The sequence below is a fragment of the Charadrius vociferus genome, unplaced genomic scaffold (genome assembly GCF_000708025.1).
Source record: "Charadrius vociferus isolate BGI_N301 unplaced genomic scaffold, ASM70802v2 scaffold34, whole genome shotgun sequence".
NCBI lineage: Eukaryota > Metazoa > Chordata > Aves > Charadriiformes > Charadriidae > Charadrius > Charadrius vociferus.
Genome location: NW_009647989.1, coordinates 919902 through 943568, shown reverse-complemented (window position 1 = coordinate 943568; position 23667 = coordinate 919902). Strand labels below are relative to the sequence as shown.

Here is a 23667-nt window from a genome sequence, read left to right as displayed (position 1 = left end):
CCAACATCTGTCAAACAGCACTTGTGTTACACATCTAGACTTCTCTAGATGACAGTTCTAAAATAAATATTACGATCAGACAGATGCTCCATTGATCTCTCCCCTGGAAGAAAATGTGCTACATCAACTAGAACAAGAGAGGAAAAAAGCCCAAGAGATACATCTGAAACCATCAGCTTATCAAGAACAGGATTCCTTGTATAGTCAGAAATCCATGCAAAGCCAGAGCAGTAAGAATAGAAAAAATTCCTCCTGATTTATTAGGATAGAGATTTGTAGCCAGATCCCTACGGAAATGTTTATTTCCAAGGCGACACAGCCCGCAGGAGGTGAAGCAATGCTGCCCTCTTTTGGTTCCATGGCACGATCATGATAAAAAAAAATAATAAAAAAAATCTGTGACACGTTCCTTGGCACTCTCTCGTTTTTGTCTCCATTTTCAATACTTCAGAGTGGATGCACTGACTTACGTGCACAGAATATTTACTGTGAAAGCAGAAGGAGCTGTAGGAAAAAAACCACCCCTGTATAGTACCATATACAAACCCCAAGGAAATCGCTGGATAGAAGAAATCGTAAGGTCTGTACACTGTTGAATTCTGAGGACAGGAACAAGAAAGAACTCCTTAGTATATCCCTATAAGTCTGTCTCTTCTGGAAATTTCTGGGAAAACTTTACAGGTACCTTCCTTAGGGATGCCAACCCCAGACTTAGGTGCTGTGAAATGTCATTATTCTGTTTCATGTCTGTCATCTATGCACAGCAACAAAAGTAATCCACAAAACATCTTACCTGGGAGCGCAAAGATTATTTTTCTTACGCCATCAATATCCAGAGTTGCAAAAGTTGTTGGCAGGCTACGGAAAATGAAAGCTATTTAATATCTGCACTAGACTTTGACTGAACATTATTATGTTATTATTGAACACATTTGGAAAAGAAAACAAAACAGGATCTCTCTCTTTCTCAGCAGTTCATTAGCACCTGCTGCTTATCCCACACTGGGGGTATAATCCTCTCTTTGTGATGACAGAACAATTAGTTTTTCTTGGTATTCAGCTATGAAGTTTTAAGTAGACGATTTTGCTTCTGGTGAGGAAACATCTAAGAGCAGATGAACTAGCAATCAAAAATCTAAATCCTGTCTTCATGCTAGGAGCCAAATAACAAAGAAGTAATACTGAAATTATGCACTTACAGAGCTGCATTTGTTTTTCATCTAAGGCTCTCCAAATTCTTTGTAACATTAGTGACTCTAATTTCCCTTTGTCTACCTTGGTAGTGACAACACAGCAGTATTTCAGAGCAGCAGATGCTAGCTCGTCTGCAGATGAACAAATTCAGATACACAGGCAGAGAGCTGCAGTCAGGTAAGACCTCAGTCTATCAGTAAAGAGCTCGCTCTCCTTTCAGATCTGCTCCTGAATTATCTTTAGAGACTTGTCATCAGGGCTATTACAGTTATACAAATAGGACAGTAATGTAATGGCTCAAGAATGCGGCTGGCAAAGAAAAGGGACTCATCCATTAAAAAAGGTTTTCTATATACCTATGTTAATATCATCCTTTTTGACATTAGAAATGCTACTTTGTAGGAGCAATAATTAGGCTGAGTTCCTTGGCTTCATACTGAGCTAACAACTAGCACCTGGCCAGCAGATGATAGTTGATGACCAGCAGCAACTTTGGAGATTTGACACATTTTGACCACTACTACCTAGCTTTGTATCTGCTAGGACTAATCAATATTCTGTTTTACCAGGGAAAGTTGGTGTTGGCAGTTTCTGTTTTAAAATTCCTCTAACATAACGGGAACTATCTGCGAGACCTCCAAATCTTATAACCAGTGCACAAACTGAGGTACAAAAGATCTAATTGCTAATACATATTTACTGGAAACTCTGAGTTCTCAGATTTCAACACCGTCATTGGTAAAGTCTTCCAGTACTTTCTCCTGCGCTGCTAGACAAGATACAACCTTGCATTAGCTCAGCAACTTTCAGATCAAGTGGAGGAATGTTAAATCCCAGGCATCATTTTGCAGTCACACAGCACATCAAAATACAAGTGTACAAAGCAAATTCTGGCTTCACTCTTGGAACTTACTCATGGGAATTTTTCCCAATATAGTAATCACAATTCATATCTAAGGCCTTTTAAAATAAAATTAATAAAAACTAAGACACAATATTTGCTATTGCACTACAGCCAATGAAAATGAGAGTGCTTATATTCTCAGCAAGATTAGATGACCAAATGTTTTGGTAGCAGTAAGAAATATCTTCCTTACGGCATAAAATGAAAATGGACGTTTGGGGAAAATAAGATTTCTTAAAGCTTTTCTGGCTAGTTATTAAAATTTTATTGCTACAAGTCTACAGAGGGATCACCAGAAGAAAGAATTATGTTCGCTTTCAGATAAGCTGGAACCAGAATTCAGTATTCTGAATTCTCGAAATCAGGTTATTCATTCTTGTCAGCCGCAGAGGCTGGAGTGCAGATCCCACTTTTGGGACTTCTCCACGTGGGTTGTAGCAGCATGACAGAAGCAGTGAGCTATTTCCATGCCTGGGCTACATCCAGCACAGGAAGAAATGTGCTTTCAGCTCACTTGTTCCTTTTATGGAAGGGAGACGGTGCTAGTAGCGGCACAAGTACCGAACCCACATGCAGTTCTTTACTGGATTGTATGCAGAGACAGTAAAAGTACTTGTCTGTTTTCACAGCAAACACCCACTTTCTGTTCTGCTCCCTGGCAAAAGTTATGGGCTAGAGGGAATCATTCCTCAAAGCTGCATGTGTTACTGGACTGCCAAACTAGCTTGCAAACAAACTGCACTCCACGGTTAGCGAGGCAGAGCTGTAGACGTCTTTCCGCTATTGTACTGTGAAAGGGAACTCTCTATTTTCAGTACAGTAGTTTTCATTTTCTCCATGAAACACACTTCCTGGCTCTTTAATTAGCAGTTCTACAAAGGAAAGCAATGCTGAAACAGTTTTCTGAGGCAAACCAAACACATAAAAGATTGCGTTTACTTTAAAATTACTATGCTCAATATGCCAATCAGATAAAACTTTGGAAATTAGCTGTCATCACACTTCTCTCAAGAAATTGCTTGTTTGTAGGAATATGACTTATGCAAATTTTGAAGTGAAATGAGATGCTCATTAAGCAAACCAGCATTTAAATGTCCTTGTATTTCCTGGTTATTTCATAACAATGTCAATATCTGAGCACTGTGATCACAGTGAAGACTGTGGCCATGTTTATACCATGCCAGTTTCCCCCCAGTCCCCAAACCTGATTTGCAATAGTTATTAGAGAAATACCTCTTACCGGTAAAACATAATCCCTCTGTTCTAGTTAATTTCACCCATAAAGATGGTGACTAATCTGAATAGGACTGATTTTGCTTCTTTTCCCATATATATCTACCATGTGGTTTATAGTGTATTTGGAAAACTGAAATCTACTGAAGCACTTACATAGAATATTTGGCCCAATATAGCCTCCATCTATGCTCCCTAAGTAGAAAGATTTCTTACCCTGGTTTCATAAAAACTCTGCCAAAGTGAATCTGTGCGTGAAGATCAATATCCAGCACCTGTTTAAGATAGTCCTGTTTAAATTTAAAAAAGAAAATCGATTAAGTAACATCAAAGTGGCTTACATTGTCTAAGCATTCAAAGCAATTAATTAATATCAAGTGAAGATGAAAGACTTTTCATATCCTGAAAGCGCTACAGTCCAGTGGGGCATTTCCAGTATTTGAAAGAAAGTATTTTGAAAAAAAAAGAGCTGAAGAACAGACTCATTTTAGGTGCCAAACCTGACTCCACGAGGACATAGTAACATATTTACTTAAAAGTCAGCTGCAGCATCAGAATCTTAGAGGACACCACAAATGCCTACTACTAAAACATTCTCTATGTCAAAGATGGAAAAAGAAGCCTTTATGGTTCAAAGTTAAGACTTAAAATCATCAAGTTATTTATTTTTTGCCATGGAAGCTATCTAACAGCAGATTTATAGATCTCCTAGTACTTTTGAAATCAATAGTGTACTGTAGAAATCATAGTTTTCCAGGATACTGTAATTATTGTAATTTCTTGGGGACATGGTCTAATTCACAGTGGTCAACTTTAATAGTCCTTAGAAAGGAAAAACTGTGGGTGGCTTCTGTGTTAGGTTCAAGTTAAATGATTTTGCGTAAACACAATTGATCCAGTTATTAAATCGAATTACTTGTTTCGTCTTTATTGAAAATTGCTGTGCTCAAAGATGTAGTATCCTGTCTGTTGTGTTTAGTAAGATTAAAGATACAGGACATAACAGTCATCTGTGAAATGAGACTTTGGAAGCAGTAAATCTGAAGCTCCCTTGCAGTTTTCCCATCTTTCTCTCTCTTTTTCTTTTTTTTTTTTTTTTTGTGTGTGTGCGTGTGTGTTCAAATACTTGGAAAGCAGCAACTTTTTTCAGCCAGGCATGAATTCTCAATTATTGATTGCATTAACGCCATTTTTACTTTCTATTTGCTTTTTGGATGTTCACAGTTATTTCACTAAAACTGTCGAAAGCTCAGTATCAGAGGGATATCCATCAGTGGAACATAGATCCTATTGACTTCATGCTGTTGCTTCACATTCAGTCTGGGGAGAAATTAGCCAGAAGGCAGAAATGCTTGTAAGACCCTTCAGCAGTCCAGTTGCATCCTAGTGTTCTTGTGCCTGCACTATGTCGCCACGTTCCCAATTTAAAGACCAGCACTTGTCCTTGATTATTTTTCTAGGAATACTGAGGACAATAATGGGATTGGAAGTAATTGGTACTGGTTTAACTAGTTATCCATTTTCATGATGTATCCAACAATATGATTTCTACTCAGAAAAGTGATAAAAACAGCACTCATGTTTGCCATCTCCTAATGACTGTCTTTAGCATCTGTTAGTTATAAAAGGAGAGATGTTTATTTTACCTGCCAAACTCACAGATTCAGCCTGGGATCAAAAAGTAATCTGAGTTTTCCTTCGCATAAGTCATGATTAATAAATGTCCTGCAGGTTCATCTACGCCCCACCAGCATCTGTGTATCCCTATTTTCTTTGATGGTTTTGGCACAGGGATTACCAACAGGAACTCAATCAACAATTCTGTTAATGATTCAAAAGGCAAATATATCAGCTCACTGTGTCTCGTATGTATTGCCTCTGTAGGACTATCAGGCGCAAAATGTGATAAAACTATTTTTGTAACAGTTATAGCTTTGGCATATTCAGGAAACAGATCTGCTGAGTAAGAAAGAGCTATTTATATACTCAAGTTGCTTTTCGAAGTACTTTCAAAGTAGCTTTATTCTATCTACATTTTACCTGCTCTAAGAATAAAAAGTCTGTTGCCTTCGTGTGCTATTAACCAAGCACCTTCCTCATCATAACTACATAAATCATTCCTTAAATAAAAACACATTTGCAAATCACTCACATCAAGAATTAAAATCTTCCCTGTTGTACTGCTGTGTCTACTATCGTACAGTAATAAGAACAAAGGGAATGAGGATAGCATTGAAAACTATTTTCTTAATTAATTCAGATTTAAGTGTTCCAAAAAAAGTAAGATCCTTTTTAATAAACGTTAATACAAAGGTAGAAGCTCTGATGACAGACTCTGGTTTGAAATTCTTACGTATATTGTAGCAAGTCATACTTAAATTTAGCATACCTTTTCCCCCATAGATACACCTCCTGATGTAATGATCACATCAGCACGGCTGATACCCTCATTCAGTGCATTCAGTAAATCATCTGGGCTACAGAAAAGAACAGGCAAGCAGATTAGTGGCATGGAACTATTACGAGTTGTAATGTAAGTAAGTGTGTGCACACATACAGATGCATATACACGTGTGTTTTAAGAAAGAGATATAGCTCTAGGGTAATATAAGATCTTTTCCTTCTTAAGACTCCACACTGCTCTATTCAAGTCAAGAACTGCAATCTCATTCAGTGAACACCACACTGTATGGCACCTTTCTGTCTAAGAGCTTTGCAACAGGAACAGTAGGATACTTCAGGTTGGGACTGAAGAATGCTAATACAAGTGCCTAAAAGTATGTAATTTGCACAGCAGGTAGCAATACAAATTATGATTTAGATGAACTGACAGGGCTATATAAAGGGATCTGACACATGAAAATTACTGGCCACCAAGCCAGCTGCAGTACTACCTGTCTAGCTTATTTGATGTGTGCAAAAACGGGGTAAGGCTCCACTTCAAACTTCCATCAGTGAAAACTGGGAGTGAATCCTTTGTTTATCTTCTCCATTGGAGGGCTCTGCAGCAAATCCAGCTGTACCTCCACTTCATCTTGAAAAAACACAGTCCATCCTGTTCAAGTGTCTACCTTCATGAGAAACAGTGTAAGGAGAGTGGTGGTGGTTGTACTCCATACAAAGAGTATAATTGTGGAGGTGAAGGATAGAAGCTGAGTATATTTCAGTTTTGGTGTCTTAACTCTTTTTTTTTTTTTTTTTTTTTTTTTTTTTATCTAAACTGGAAACTTTGAAACGAGCATTAGCTATCTAACAGCAGTACTAATGCTAATACAGAGCTTCAAGGCATGAAATGGAGAAACTTGGTAATACACAAGACCAAAGGAATCTGAAAGAATTTCCAGTATATTACATGCATACTTTGCGTTTAAGATTTATGAACTGACCAGAAGCTGACCGATTGCTACAACTGTATGTAATGCTCCTTCAACAGTATGTTTTTACTTTAGTGATCCTGAAAGTTTTTCATAGGAGGCTGTTCCTTCTTAGAATGCAATAGAACGAATAGCAATAAAGCTAGTGACTGTGTGAAGGACTTCACCTGGAATACAGCACCTCTGTTCCATGCCACACTACAATTACAAAATGCCATTATGGGTTATCAAGGCTTTGCAGGCTGCAAATGGCATGTGGGCTATCCTTTGGGAACTTTGGCTATATTTCACTAAAAGACAGAATCACTGCAGTTATTTTTGGGTTCAAACGGGAAACAGGAAAATTAGAAAGATTATGCAAGTCTGGTTGACCTTTCAGAGACTAACAGAAACTGTGTGTTTCAAAAGGTCAAAGAAAGAAAAATCCTTTCCTCTGAGCATCCTGTCTTTGCCCATGGTTTAGTGAAATACGAGCAGCAGTTAGCACTACGTGGTGCTGTGTGCACTACAATTTATATGACACAAGAAAGACTGCGCTCCCTCACTGAGTAGCCCTGCGCACTCCTCATCTTCTCACCAGAGAGCCCTCAAGTGTTCTCTACCCTGCCCATGCCTTACAGGCAAAAAGACTCAAGACCCTTTCTCCACCATTTCCAGTGACTGATGCAGCATCTTCTTTGGCATCACAGTGTGGTTATCCTGCAAAACTTTTCTATTTGTGTTGGGTTACATCAACTCTTTAGGGTCATATTGCTTTGTAAGAGGTAGTCAACAAACTACAGCAGAAAGAAGGGCAGGTTGCTGGTGCCATAGTGTAGGCTGTAATCAATCAGATAGAATTATATACTACCTTTTTTTTTTTTTTTTTTTTAAGAAAACAGCAGCTGCAGATATTGTGGCATGCCTCCATGACTTTTGTTTAGGGTACTGGGTATCTCGGATACTCCAGGTGGCCTATAATGAATGGCTGAACTCTCTTTTCTTTGGGAGAAAATATAAAAGATACAGACTCAAGCAAAACCATCTCTTTTGTTGTTCTTTACGAAACAGAGACATTTTCTCAGCTGACCCTTCTGAAATCTCAGGATCATTTTATCCAAAAACCAGCAGAAGTCTTCACTAGTTGTTGAAGGCAAGAGGAAAGAAGCAAGTCTGGTTTTGGCTACTGACAGTGTCTTCTTCAGAACCAATTGTTTCATATTGATTGTGTAAGTAATAATTTGTATGTAACAAGATATTGCTTAAGATTATTATAGAGTTTGTAATAGGAAAAGTCTCTCAAGATTTAAGTATTCCTTAATCCTTGCAGATTGGAACGCAGCAAGGAATACGTATTCATTACACAGGCCAATAGAGTCCTTCCTGAAATTCCACGACAGTCAGACCCTGATGCCACAATTACTAGGCTAAGACTGCTTTCCGTATATTTTTCTCATTAGGTTGCCATGCAGCTGAGGACCTTATTTGGAGCTTGCTCCAGGCTGTTTCATTATATCTTGCTGAATTATTTAAAAGTTATTCATAGGTTGCAAGACCACCTCTCCAGGAAAATCCTCATTCTGCATTATGAAGTGTGCTTGCTTTTGGTTGTGGTTTGATAATAATGGGAGGAACCATAAAAAGCAAATGAGTCTATATTTAACTGTTGTTAAAGTTAAATAGAATGGAAGTGCTCCTACGTACAGATATGTGTGCATTTATGTATAAAATTACTTAACAAAGGAAAAAAAAAACCAAATAAGCCCAAACTCAAACCAGGTGAGGCCTCAGTTCACACCTTTGTTTATGAGGGTAGCATACCACTGGAGTAGTTCATTATACAGGCTTTTTTATTTCATGTCATGTAAAAAGTTGAAGATACTGGAGTTGGTGCATTTTTCTTCAGCATTTCCAGTAGAATGGCCTGTATGATATATCCCTTTCTTTACCATCTGTATAATGCAAGACATTTAAAAATTCTACCGCTAAAACTTTATCCTGCCAATAGCACTGCGTATCATCTTTAGATAGTTGCAAAATGCATTGAATTCTTCCAAAATGAAAGATGTGGTAGAAATTTTATTGTAATAAATGGAATGTTATGCAAGTTTGGATTTTATTCTGAAGAAGGGAGACATTTACAGCATTCTCTCCCTTGCCTTTGCAGAAAGTTTCTTTTTGCCTTATTTGGCATATTTCTTTTTGTCACTCAGGTCTGTCTAACTTTCTGTCCTACTTGAGGCTGGTAGTTCCATGACTGCAATTAACACAAAACACTCCTTACAGGAGTCATCTGCTGTAATCTTCAATCAACACTGTAGCAAACATTTGCCTTGCCTTTAGTGGATTTAATGCACAGCTATCATTCAAATTGTGTAATAACACATATTTGATATAACCAGATAACAAGATACTATTTCTTGTTTAATTTGTTGCATAACAATGAGCAGCTTCTCCTTTGGATTGACATGGAAAGGGAATAAATAATTGAAGACTATAAACTTCTGAAAGAACAGACAAAATAACTTTGGCATCTGAGCATAAATAGGACAAGATTGTTCTTAAAGGCCTGTGACAAATCATCATGAAGCTGACAAATAACACTCACTGTCTAAGCAGGTACAGATCAGAAGCTATATTCTGAAGCCCTGGCCATTAATAGGGGCAGGATACTGGATTACCAAGATTAGTGATCTAATTTATGATGATAAATCTTTTTTGTGAAAGTGCTATTCTTGGATTTTTTTCCTTCATGGACAGAACCATAACAGGTGCTCAAGTACAATGGTGAATACCTTAATCAAGGTAAAGTAGATTTTGATGGGAAGTCTCATTTCCAGATGGCAAAACTATTCTGTTTCATTTGGTGATTTTCAAAGTCAGAGTGACATTGCATACAAGAAGACACTGTGTTTTTCTAAATGCTGCAATTGATTAAAAAAAAATCATACTCTGTGTTTCAGATCATATCCCAGCATCTTCTGTAAATACAACTAAGAAAATTTGTTCTATAAGGATTACACACAGTTTACAATACTATTCATATAGGTAAGTAAGCACAAATCCAAACTTTCTTTCAACAGTAAAAATCCCCATCTACAGCAGATTGTGTCTGCACAAAATACTGTGTGTATTGTACATGCCTTTTAGAAGTTGCGGACACAATGCTTTGCATAGAGAGTCCATATACTTTTAAACATATCTTTATATTCTCTGCTAATTTTGCCAGTCTGATAAACAGAGCGTCTGCTTTACTACCTCAATTTCCTGACCCTCTTTATCCAGTTTTACGGAACAGCATGAGCAGCACAATCTGGAACTTAGTTGGAGGGTATCTATTGTATGCGTACAATCCAGTAAGCAGGTGCATGACATTGCAGTTGACATGCCACTCGATTGCATTCATTTGAAGAGAGGGCTTGCCTCTCCACCTCCTGGATTCATGAAAAATTCTGATTATCAAAGCTTGTTTGTGGGAAATTGTTATGTAGCACTTGATTACTGAGCTGTCTTTGAACTGAAAAGATACACAGGAGCTTAAGAGCTTGAACAAGAAAATGATGCAATCCTCATTAAAATAGACATCAGCCATGTAGAAGATTTTTTTCCTTTATCTCTCTCAAAAGAAATAGCTACAGTACAGTCAAGACCAAAGAATTCTCTACATTTAAAGTGCCATTTTGAAGTACCCTAAATTACAGTGTAATTTTCTCTTTCAAATAGAAATCAACGTCTGTTAATTCACTTCTGTTGATCCTATTGTTGTGCTTCACTGTCATTAGTTATAAATCTGTCAGCCTTTTCTGTGATACAACCCTTAACACCAGCAGTTTGATACATGCAATTAAACTGCTCAGTTTTATAATTTAATTTAGAAAACAAATAACAGCAAATGGTGATCCGCATCACCTACCACTCTGCAGTAAAATGAGTGATCCCTGTAAAATTGAGCTGGAACATTTAGTTAGGACTGACTTATCAAGCCATTGTCACAGTACAAAATCCACAGTTCATTACTAATTTCCAGGACTATTTCCACCAAGGTCTTTGCCACAGTAGTCTCATTCAAATTAACCTCATTACCTGACAGTCATTTTCAGTCCTTGTTGTTCATTACCATATACAGCTATTACTGTTGGGTGACTAATAGAAACACTTGTGATTGTTGTACTCTTCTATGCATCAGCCCAGGCTTTTATAAACCCAGGTCTTCTGGTAACCTGTACTTGCAGAATTTGTGCATGCAAACCATCACAGCTAGCACCTTAAACCTGCATGCTTTACAGATATATTGGACACAGATACAGAAAGATAAGCATGCACCATAATGCACCAAATGCATGCAAAAGTGTCTGTTGTGAGTACAAAAGCAGAGCTGGGTAACCTTTCTTGCCTACTGTTTTACTTTATTTGAAAACATCTCATGTATTTCCGTTATATACTAAAATAATGACCCCTTCAGACATGATTCAGAGGAGCTACAGATTCCTGGACACATAGTGAAACCCGAAGTGCTAGCAGTGATCCTACACCAATCAAAGTAGACCACCTGCTCCACTAAACTACAGCAGTTGACTGTAAACTTCAAAAGGCTATGCGCTGTCTGCAGGTACCCTGAGTTTAGCGCATTCTGGCCATACCCGCATGAACTGGGAACAGTGTTTTGTGCTAATTTTGCATCTTATGAGGTCTATTTTCTGCTCAACAGATCTCCCAGAAGAAGAAAAGATTTAGCTAAGGTACAAGGACCAGCTAGAAATTCCCCTTGTATGCAAAGATCCCAATCACGTTTCTAGTTCTACATAGAAAAAAAAAGAAGAAACACCTCCAAAACAACAAAGAATTTACCGAAGTAAAACTTTCCTCAAAAAACCAAGAGACTGTACTTACTGTTCTCAGAGATCTCATCAAGTTCAATGACATTTCTGTTTGAGGAAAGATGGGATATGGATTTGATCCTTTGTGATTAACTCTCATTTTTCTTCTTGTGCTTATTCAGTTGAGCTGACAGATTTCAAAATGAATAGATAAATGCAGCAAGGCATAAAGACAAAGTCTGTCACCCACTTCTCACCTCAAGGCCAAGAGGAATATTTTGCATATCAGTAATTTGCAGGATGCAGAATAGCGAATAGATGCCGTATTAGGTTTAGCCAACTAAAACCCAACTTCTGTAGAATGTAAGGTTGAATGTAATTCATTGAATGTATTTCAATGAATGTAATTCAATGAATGAATATTGGAATGTAATAGGAATTCTGGGGTTTGACTAGTATGGTTTTCTAAAGCAGAGGATCTGATTTTGATGATGTATGTAAGAACATATGGACGCCCTTCTGAAACTGTATTTGTTTCAAAATTCTCCAGTGTATTTCATCATGTTCTCATAATGTTTCTTCCTTCTACCTTCTGTGGTATTTCCCAGGATCACTTTGAACAGATGTAATATGTTTTCCCTAAGAATATAGGCCAGCTTGTGAGGAAAGCTGGAATAATTACAGCAGCTTTTGGCTTGTTCAACGTGACGATGTAAATTTTGTCTATTTGATAGCAACATAAAAGAATCTGTCTTTGTTACTTTTTGCTGCTCCTTTAATTGATGCTGCTGCAAATAAGAACGCTATTTTGCAGATTATTCTTTTTCATGTTACATTTATGAACTCAAAGAGACTTTGATTAGAGGTCTTCAACTCTTTTGCTGAAGCTATCATGAGATCTGCCTCATGCCTTCAACTTTTTCTCTGCATCTGGATGATAACATATTTTACTCCACTTTTTTCATTAACTGTTTCGGACAACTTCCGCTCATATATATGCCAGAATGACAAAAGACCAGAGAGGTCAGATAAAGCCATGGGAGGGCAACAGGGTCCCATGTTGTAGAAGCCAGGTGCTTATGTACTATGGAGCATATACCTACATGAAGGCATTACATTGTTGATGGTTGGGGTCCCCTATCACATTCTTCTCTGCTGCTTGTGTACATTCATCTGCAAGCATCTGCTTCTGAATTGTGATTTTTTTCATCAATGCTGAAAGAACAGGACCAGAGCTTCGATAACAGTTGTCTTCAGGCGCTGTGCCACTGTATTAACCCATGAGCACTTTATCCACTCTAAATCCAGGCTAGTGTGTGTCCACTGAAGAAGATGCCTGAGAACAGCTAGCTTCCATTAATTAATAAATTTTCCCTGGCTATTTTACTGGTTGAGGACAATGAACCTTATTCCCAATACTTACCAGAAATCCATTTGTTTTTCCAAGAAGTTGGATGGCATTTCACTGGTAAAGGTATTTTTTATTCCTTCTTACGAAGGAAGCGAATCTATATGGATTCACTGGCAAGTTTTCACTTTTGGAGTTGAAAATATTCAACAGTTGTAGCTGGGTTGAAATAATATGTCTGAAAATTACACCACACAATACAATAATCAATGCCAAAGACATTGCTCATCAGTAAAGATGACAGTGCACTGGTGAGTCTGAAGGGTAAACGTGGTTCTGCAGTTATTTCTTTCAGAGCACTTATGAAATATGAGAATTGGCTTATATTGACATAACTGAAAGTAAAATATTATGATTGATGTAATTAGTGCTACAGTAATTAGAACTACAGTATGGATGTCTCTAACAGGAAGAAATGCAGTCCCTAAAGGCAATGCCTCAAAATGAAGGTTTTTTCCTGTATATCTCCACCTTTTACAGAATCATAACTTAGTTATCTGGAAAAATGTCTGTTTCCAGAAGAAAAATGACTTGGAAGCCACAGGTTGGAGACAATATAAAAAGAATTCCCTGTTATCAGCTATGTCTTAAAACAAATAGTTACTTTTTAGAAAATGTCAAGTGAAATAAGACATTGATTTTGTTTACTTAAAACATAATACAAATTCTCCAAGAAGAGTAAAGTAAAGTTTATTAGAAATAAGCAAAGAGAAGGAACAGAAAGTGAAACTTATCTTGTTTGGGACCAGCAAGTCAATTTTTTAACAGCTGTTAGTCAACGGAAGGAACTAGAACTTTGTCTCTACAACACTGGACTATATTCCTTTGAGCACAAAGATGTTTTTAATGTAAGAAAATGCCAGTTACATTTTCTCCTGCTCTGGAAGCAGAAGCATTTTCTTACTGCTCATACTTTGGGTAGCAAGGCTTGATTCTAGGGGCTGTTTTTTGTTGATGCTCATCCCAGCACTGCTTAGAAGAGCCCAAAGGCTCATTCAATGTGTCCTCAACGATATGTGAACTGACTTGGATGAGGTATTCCAAGTTGATCACCTGCTGGTAGATTCCAGCTTCTAAGCAATTTCTTATAAAGTGGATAGTCTATATCATATTCTTCACATTAATCTAAAAGGTTTTAAAGACTACAGATTCTTGTAAGCTAACTGCAGTTAAGTTTTTTGGGATGTGCAGAGTATAGCGTAAGATTCTAGTGGGTTGATGTCTTTAGTCAATTTAATGAGGAAAATCTAGATTAATGACAACCTGGCTTCAGCATGAACAACCAATTGCTAAAGAAGAACAAGTTTTTTGACGGCTAAGGATATGGCAGATTGATTCAGTAATGAGTACAGAAACTTGTTTTTCCAGTATGCAAAGCAAACATTAAGCTATAACTCAATCCTCCAACCTTTTGTTATAAAAATAGGCCCATTAACCTCAGTGAGGATCCCCGCATGACTGAAGTTTTCAGGTACTAGCCTTCAATAGGTTTTTCATTATTTTTCTGCCTATTTTTAATTACTACAAGAATCAAAACTGCAGAAACTATTTTTTTCTGTTTGTTAATGGAGAAAATGACAGGTGGTTTACTCTGTTATTACTCCTGCCCATTTGGCCTGTCTGTGTTAGGAGATAAATTCTGTAAATTAATCCATATTGTTAAGCCACCCCCTAAAATAAGACCGAGTATATAATTGTACATGTATTTTCAAAAAAACCGTAGTGAATAGTTTAGAGATTTCATGAACGTTTAGCCTGCTTTAGAGATGATCAGCACGGTAATGGGAAAACAAGTATGCAGGTATGACTGAAGAGTCGTAACAGGGACTTCCCTAGAGTTGTACTCCCCTACTACCTTCAAGTAGGTTTCTTCCTAATTTGCCCTATTTTTAGAAGGGAAAAGCCTTCAAGGATAAAGATGTTTGCTGCTACTGATGAGTAATGTAAACATTCATTAACAGGATTTTAATTTTATCAACGTTGTGGAGCCATGTATGTCTACAGTGCACTGGTGCACAAGAACTTAACTGACAAGGCACTGTTATTTAACGGACAGAATGAAACACCATTTGCTTCTGTATGGCAACCATCGGTAGAATCCGTGCTCCAAGCTCTGCCCTGACAGACACCTAGTCGAGCCTGCCTGTGAGCATGCATGTGCCTCAACGTCCCAAGTGTTTTAAAAACAGTGCTCACCAATCTGGTAGGCCTGTCTCCGCAGTGTTCTGGAAGCTCTGTGTCCCTTCTTCTTTAAAAACATCTGGCTTCCTGAGGGCAAAGGAAGCAGAAGGGGTATAATAAAGAGCCAGGGAAGGAGAGAGGCTCCGGGGGTGAAAGGGATGCTCTGTGCCCAGCTGTGTCCCCCTTGGTGGCTCTGAGTATTCAAAATCATCACGGGAAACGCCTCGTCTCTGCAGGGCCAGCCAACGGGAAAGAAAGGGAGTGCATGGGAATACCTGGCTGTTATAGTTTGGACAGGCTTCTAACAAGGATGAAGAGTGAAGTTATGGAAGGATTTAGGCTCTACTGGGCATGCCAACAATAAGCAGTTCATCTTTCCTTGCAGTCTCTGAAGAAACTTCTTTACTCTTGACTTCCAGACAAAGCAAAAGGAAGTGTTAAACACCTTGACATTTTGGAAGGAGGACCACAGATAACGGGAAAATATTTGGAGATGGGCCCCACTGAAACATTTTAACTCTTATTCGGGAAATGGGTCTCAAGGCATATTGAATGTCACTTTCCTGACTACAAGGGGAAACCGGCTGCATTTATCCTATTTTTATATCTCCATAGTCAATAAAGATGCCACTTCATTCATGAGAAGCTTCATACCCAACTACCCTGCTCCAAGAGGCAGGATTAGAAAAAATGTCCAAAACTGAGAATGTTACTGCTATCAGGACCTTATTTAAAACAATTAATGTTTTGCTATGAATTCCTATTTTATGAAGACAGCATTTCCTTTTACATATACTTCTTCCAAGTCAGTTTCACTGGGAAGAAATAATTTTTAGATAGTGTCCTTTGTAACAGAAATGTGAAATAAGCTGAAATCTGTATTTTTATACTCTTCTCTTAAACGTAGGACAATTAAATGTAAGAAATCTTCATTTGACATGAAGATTTATAAATGTCCCTTTTTAAAAAAAACTAAAATAAGATGTTCAAGATTGAAAGGGACCAGGTCACGAATTGTCATTGAGCTCTTTCTTCTTTTCAGGTGGCTGGAATGTTAACAGAAAGAAAGTCAACCTCCCTCCCCAGTCCCCAGCCCAGGCTCAGTTGATCTTGCACATAGCAGCTGCAGTCTGTCATTTCAAAGATCACTTCTGGGCACACATGGGTCCTGTCTGACCGCGGAATGTGAGGAGAAGACTGGGCCAGTGCACTGGCACTATTGTTATGCTGTTACGCATGCACACAGGCACTGCTAATGTGAAATCTAAAATCCTCTAAAATCCATGCCTGGTTTCTCCTCATAGGTCATCACAGAAAGGGTCTGTCAGATCAGATGCATACTAATGTTGTTTGGAAGTCATGGAAAAATACTAAAACTATTCCGGTTATAAGTTTAGATGTCCATTTCTTTCTGACAGTTTTCCCAAGGTAGCCATTTCCTGAAATGGCTTCAGTCCCTCATTTGTTCTTCTATTCACTGCCAGAGAACAAATTCAGTCTTTGTTTCTCAAAATAGGGTTATTGTGTCAGGAAGTGACATACAAAAGACTTTCAGATTTCATAAGTGATCCCAGCTTCTGGTTTATTCATCAACATTATGGACAGCAGTCTCAAAAATCAAGAACTTTTTCCAGCAAGGTTCTAAACTCTAAGAGTACTCCCACTCTCACTATGTTCTTCTCCAGGAAGGCAGACTGAAACTACAGAATTTTCTAAATGACACACTGAATTACACAGAAGTAAGGAAATCAAAAGGATCACATATCAAAATAGCCAAAGCTCTGACTGGCATTCTGTCGTTAGAGATCACTGCTGCTGTGACATTTCTGCTGGTAATGGTCTTCTGAGTTTGTGCTTCTACTACATGTTGTCCATTATTACAACTTATCTGAAGTAAGAGTTAAGAGATTATTTGTGACCAGGAGAAATAATTTTGATAATTTTGTCTGATTTGGTATTTAATACAGTCTGGGAGCCTCCCTGAACTTGCTTCTGTTTGAACTGTAGATCACATTTAAATAAATATTCAATCTTGCTTGGAAATTAGTATCTTTCAAAGCATTTTGTCTAGTTTTCTAATGACAAGTACTTTCACTGTTAAAATTATGCTTTATTTACAGTCTAAATTAGTCTAACTTTAATATCTAGCCATTGCTGCTGAAATAGAAACTTTATTCAAAGTTTATTCTCCAGGTGGGTCAGTATTATTGGAATGTAATCAAATCATCTTATAAGAATATCTTTGTTGAACTAAACAAGCCTGAGTTCTGATACTGTTGGAGTATATGGTTCATCTTTCAACCACTTAAAAAACGTAATGGTTCTCCTCTGAATCCTATGCAATATACTGTTGTCTTTTTGTCCTGGGATTACAAAGGTAAAGTCAAAAATAACCTTCTAATACTACACGAGACGTAGCTCTTTATGCTAGAACTTGTTTTTAGCAGATTACTTGCTATGATTCTCAAATCTTCTCCTAAATCTTTACTTCTCAGGATATAATCCTCCATCCTGTAAATTTTACTTACATTCTTTAGTCCTATATATGTCAATTTGTACTTGGCTGTATTAATAATATGCTAATACAGTTTTCTAAATGATTCATATTGCTGACACAGTGACCCATGTTCAACTTTCACCACTTCTTTGATCTTTCTGTATCTACTGCCTTTATTTGTTTTAATTATTTTCTTCTAGGTTATTAATAGTAAAATTTCAATCCTCAAAAATTTCTCAGTGACTTGGGAACCCAAATTCCTATATATGATCTAGATATTAAGGGGGCTGAGAATCAGTTAAGTGAATATTTTGGCTCCTAGAGGCTGAAGTTCTCTTGTAAACAGAACTTATGCTTATGTCTCCAAGTATTTTTTAAAATGTTAACATATGGCTCAAAAATAGACTACAGTAGTTTTTATTTCCCTCCAACAAATACAGTCACAGATTCCCTCTGTTTTCAAATATAGGAGGACTTTCATAGTATTCTGTCCTCTCTATTATTTGCTGTTTAGTGTCATGTTCTACTACTGGGATGTGATTCTATAAAAGCTAATTCAGGAAGAAGTCCATGCTTGCATTGAGGACAATTATGTGAATGACACGCTGTTGTGCATCAGCTTTGCACCTGTCACCTCTACAGCATGAAATCTTATTACCTGTCACACTATCTAGTTTCCTACTGGTATAGAAGGTCCCCTGGGACTTGCACTGCCCCATTTCACAAGTTTTTTTTTTTTCACCTGTTTTGGCTCAGATGTTTCTGTGTGTTTTCTGAATATGTGCATTAGATGAGATGACTTGTCACATATGACAACTTATCTGAAGTTTGCCCTAGTGATTATCAAGAGTTGTGACAGCTATTAAACATTTCTGCTTGAAAGGAGAATATTCTTCTTGACAGGGCACAATGGAAGAGAGGACCTCCATATCTGAATCACCTTCAAACCATTACCCAGCATCCCTGAATTCATTAGGCTATGATCACACTTTATAACACCACCATTCTTCGAGGAGATCTAGAACTGAAGTCACTTTAACAAAAACTAATATTGTGATATTTGATTTAAGGCCTTTTCTCTAACAAGTGTTTTCTTGCAGTCATTTGTTAAATGATACTAATACTGATACTACTAATTCTGTTCACAGTGTATTTGATTGTACCCAAGTTGGACATTAAACTGGTGCAGGGAGAGGCAAGGATTATGTGGCTGAATTCTGCCTATAACTTATACTCTAACTCATATGATGACATATGTCAAGTTGATAACGCATGAGAAATTTTAGGGTTAGAGAAGTTTCCCTCCACTCCAGATGTTCCATCTGAATTATAATACTGGTAATTACACGCAACCCACACAAGTACAAAAAATTTAGACCTCTTTTTGGATGGCAAACATAAAATTCAAGCAGACTAAATCCTTGAAAGAGATCTTAGTATCCCTTCCAAGATATGAAGGGACTCTTTGAAAGCCTTTATTTTAGGGATATATCATACACTAAAGGTCACAATAGCAAGGGTGATTTCTAATGGGTCTACCTGTCACTTAGGAGCTCTACGTCAAACCATATGTCATATAAGAGAGGTATATAAATGAGAAACTTATCATTTCTAATGTAGAAAAGCTCTCATATGCTGCTGATCTTATAGATGTTCTGATAAATTTTTAAAGCAACTGAGCAGATAAGGTGAATTTCTGAAATTTTTCTCCTAAGGAGAGAGAGATTCTTTCTCCATTGTGAAATCACAGGCTCATAAATGAAAATGCAGCTGGAAGCAGTTAATGTTATACGTGTCTGAGAAAAATGATAAGGGAGTTAGGAAATAGGGAAAAGAATGCAGAGAAGGGGGAAATGCACTTGTGTAAACAAAGGTGAAAACAGAGGAAACTGAATTAATTACATACGTGATCAAAATTCTTTAGCAAGTCTAACAAGGGAGTCTCTCATAGAAGGAAAACTGTGAAAATGGAAGATGGCTTCCTAAAACAGAGGCCCATGCTACAGCAGATTTTCCTAAGGCTAAACTTTACAGCTTTAAAGAAACAGTGGATACAAAGAACAACACAAATGAAAATCAGACACAAAAATATCCTGATAATTAAGTTAATAGAATTCTACAGATAAGATCAGAGATGTTACTCTTTCGTTTTTATTAATGGTTTCCAAAGAACCAAATAATTTCATAGACTATAAGCAAAGGAAAAGAAATTAGAAGCCTTTTTCACTTCATCTTATTATACAAGACAACACTCCAAAGTACATTGGAATACCAGTTTTAACTGGCCTGTTTTTTGCAGTTTTTTAGCAAGTGATTCTGTGATTCAGACAAAGATGTAAGACAAAACAGTAAGAACAACATCAGAAGGGTTTTTCCTTTTTTTGGTTTTGCATTTTTTTCTTGTGTTTGGAGTAGTTCTGGAAATGAAATATCTTCCATTTCTACCCAGAGACGTGCACTTTTCAAACAGCTTGTTTTTTACGTGCTAAGAACACAAAGAGAGAAAATCTTGGCTTCTAGCCAGACATAACTTCAGCTGTATCGTATTTTCCAGGTTTGTTCAAAAGAACAAACCTATTGCTTGCTTCTAGGATTTTAACTGTAGATTTTATCTATGTGTTTTGGACTTGCTGTTTTTCATTTTGAATATGCAGTCATATATACAGTTTATGACAATGGAAACAAACAACGACAACCTCAGAAACTGTTAAAACGCTCCAAAAAGAAATAAAATATTGGTTTCAAGTGAAAAGACAAATACAGGCTAAGTGAGACTTGAGTGGCCAGTTCAGAATGTAACTTCACATATGATTAATAGGCAAAGGCATTTTTAAAGTGCTCCTAACTAGTCTGCAAACACCCACAGACATTCCACATGCTTCCCCATCCTTTCACATTCGCTGTTGGAATGTGTTTACATGTATCACAGTCCTGGGCTTTGAAGCAGCTGGACAAGCTATTTTCTTACCTAAACACCTCTGAGTGATTCATATACTGAAATGAAATATAGGAATACTTACCTCTAAGTTTGCCTTTGCAAATACTACTCTAAAACAATTTTCATGCTTGAATATCAGCTCTGTATACATGACTGACAGAATTTCCATGCTTGTTAAAAAAACTTGACTCGCTACAGCAATAGTAATACTCAACTGTGCTACCTATTAGCTTGTCTCTCAAATTCCATTCAGTGCTTATGGTATACAGCAAGTGACACTCCCAGTAAAATGGAGCAAAAATTTACTTAATGCAAAAGATATAAACAAAAAGAAACAGAAAAAAAAAACTGACTATAAACTCCAAATGGGAAATATGGGGAGTAATACATTACAATGATACCTTCAAAGAAAAAATTACAAGTTTGTAATTCTCCCTTCTGAAAAGTATTGCCAGTATTTTTACTACATCTGTAGGTATTGCAGGCATATAAAATGTTTCCCTTTTTCACTGTCTAGATACATATTATACACACAAAGTAAACTGCACATATATATGAGCACACACAAACACACATCATCTATGGTTTAACTCCAGTAAACCATATAACAGACACTGAAGGCTTATTCATCTTTTCTATAAACGTGCTAACTAAAATCTCAAAATTGTACCCTTTGTAAGATCTCTCTGGTAACTCTCTTGAATTTGTTCAAGTGCCATGGTATTCCATCAAATCACTCGTGTTAGTTTGAAATATATACTGAAATATCCATGTGGCAACATTATCTTAGTAGCTTTATTACACAATCAAATAATACCATACTTATTATCAAACTAATTTACACAATCAGATTTTTCCTTTGACTGGAACAGAACTGCAGATGCGTTTTGTTGTAAATATATGGATTGGGCATGTGAGTGTGAGAAGAATGGCAAAAGAATTGCTAAGACAGAATCTTGAGATCAGGTGGGGAAGATTCTTGGCTAACTCAACAGTACTGAATTATTCTTTCAAAACTTAGTGCAAAGTACAAAATCATTCTACAATTGGAGGCTCATTACTTCTATTCTATGAACTAAAGTAACTACCTCTGCACAAATTACTCCCTAAGCATGAAACCAAAAGTTTAAAAAGAACTCGTTACCTTTGCCAATGTAACACTATCTCAAGATAGAACATTTTAATAGTGAGGATTCAAAAGTATCAACCTGTCTCATAAATGAAAGCAAAGCTATAGACATTTGTCTACCTTTGACTGACATATATGTTTGCTGTCTGGTTTTCAGCTAGCATCCAACAAGTAAAAAAGGGTCAGAAAACATATTTGTAAAAAGTACAGAAAAGTAAAAAAATTCTCTTGGGCCTTAAATCTTACTACAAGAAAGATACAGAGGTGCCGGAGCATGTCCAAAGAAGAGCAACGAAGGTGAAGGGTCTACAGCACAAGTCTTATGAAGAGCAGCTGAGGGAACTGGGGTCGTTCAGCCTGCAGAAATGGAGGCTGAGGGGTGACCTTATTGGTCTCTACAACTACCTGAAAGAATGTTGCAGCAAGGTGGGGAGCAGTATCTTTTTGCAAGGAACAAGTGATAGGACGAGAGGAAATGGCCTCAAGTTGCACCAGGGAAGGTTCAGATTGGATACTGGGAAAAATTTCTTCACGGAAAGGGTTCTCAGGCACTGCAACAGGCTGCCCAAGGAAGTGGTTGAGTCACCATCCTGGAGGTATGTAGACATGTAGACATGGCGCTTAGGGACATGGTTTAGTAGCAGACTTGGCAGTGCTGCGTTTACAGTTGGACCTGATGATCTTAAAGGTCTTTTCCAACCTAAATGGTTCTATGATTCTAAAATTGTTTATTATTTATTACTGAGGGCTTTCAAGATTAATTATCTTCACAGACTCTCCATGCCTAGGAGGTCACAGAAAAAATTCCTGAAGACAAGGGAGTACATAGCTATAGTTTTGAACAATGACCTTAAGTTAAATCCTCCATTTGATGGTGTTGACTTTACAGCAAATTTGAGACTATACCTACTTGGTAAGGACAAGGCCATAAAGGACATACAAACTTTACATTCTTATTTTGCCAGAGGGGCTACCAGAAAGATGTTCAGGGAAAGCATCTTGTCCATTGGATTAACCCACTATTAATGATGGTATTTAAGCTGACGTTGACAGTAATGCTGATGACAGTAGCAGGAACTTTCGGTCATGCAGGTGGCAAAAAAGTTTCACCTCCAATATTTTGTTGGAGAAAAACCCTGCCAACCCTTCTTTTATGTAGAAATGACTCTCAGGAGCTGATAGCTTTTTTGTGGATATTTTCTTTTTTCTCAGATATGTAAATCTAGAACCTGATCTCTGGTATAATAGTTCTATTTGAGAGCTTTGCTACCTGTGTTGTAAAGTTTAACAAGGTCCTTATAACATAGAAAACACTCTAGAGATCCAGGACATTTAGATACCATTCCTGGAAAGAACAATCTTATGAGTTTAAACTCTGTTTGCATGAAATCTCCACCTGAAATTGGAAGCATTCATGGGCAGGAGGTTTTTGATACTTATTGCTATTTGGAACACCAAATGGAGTTTTGCCAGGCCAGAGAAGCAGAAAGGATGCCTGGATGCAGAGAGAGTATCCAGAAGGGTTTGCTTTCCTTAAGATCACAATAACTGTTGCAGTTGTTGTGTGCCACATTCCCTGTATGAATACTTGAAATACAACTGGATTTCCTGGAGCCATCGTTTGGGCTGGTTCATGTATTGTAAAGCCACGCAGTGGTTGGCCCATTCATATACTTTCTGTCAAGCTAGTGATGTTTTGTGATCCTGCACTAGGGAAGACTGGTTTTTGAAATGAGCTATTCCCTGGCAGTAACCTTGTCTCCCTGCTTGGAAATTTTGTCATCAATCAGTGTGAAATGTGGGTGCTGAAACTCGCTATTTCCTTTTCTTTTTTTTTTTTTTTTAATCTCTTTGATCTGGCCTCCCTTTTACCTAACCACAATAAATACCCTTTTTCTCAAATAGGTGGAGGTGAACCTGAACAACCCCCTATCAAACCAAGTCTGTCAGCTGGTTTGATACCCAAAATGAGAAACAAGAAAGCCTGTTCAAAGTCTTTGGAGCTCAAGAAGC

At 37.4% G+C, this 23667-nt stretch overlaps 1 protein-coding gene across 1 annotated transcript in view; it reads right to left on the bottom strand.

Annotated features, from left to right (window-relative positions):
* Positions 1 to 23667, bottom strand: part of GPHN (gephyrin) — a 215333-nt gene that overhangs the window by 4875 nt on the left and 186791 nt on the right. The window contains exons 18-20 of the mRNA XM_009883501.1: positions 5721 to 5808; positions 3548 to 3621; positions 794 to 858 (exon numbers count right to left, since the gene is read on the bottom strand). Coding sequence (XP_009881803.1) covers positions 794 to 858; positions 3548 to 3621; positions 5721 to 5808 — 227 coding nt within the window. The remainder of the gene's footprint in view (positions 1 to 793; positions 859 to 3547; positions 3622 to 5720; positions 5809 to 23667) is intronic.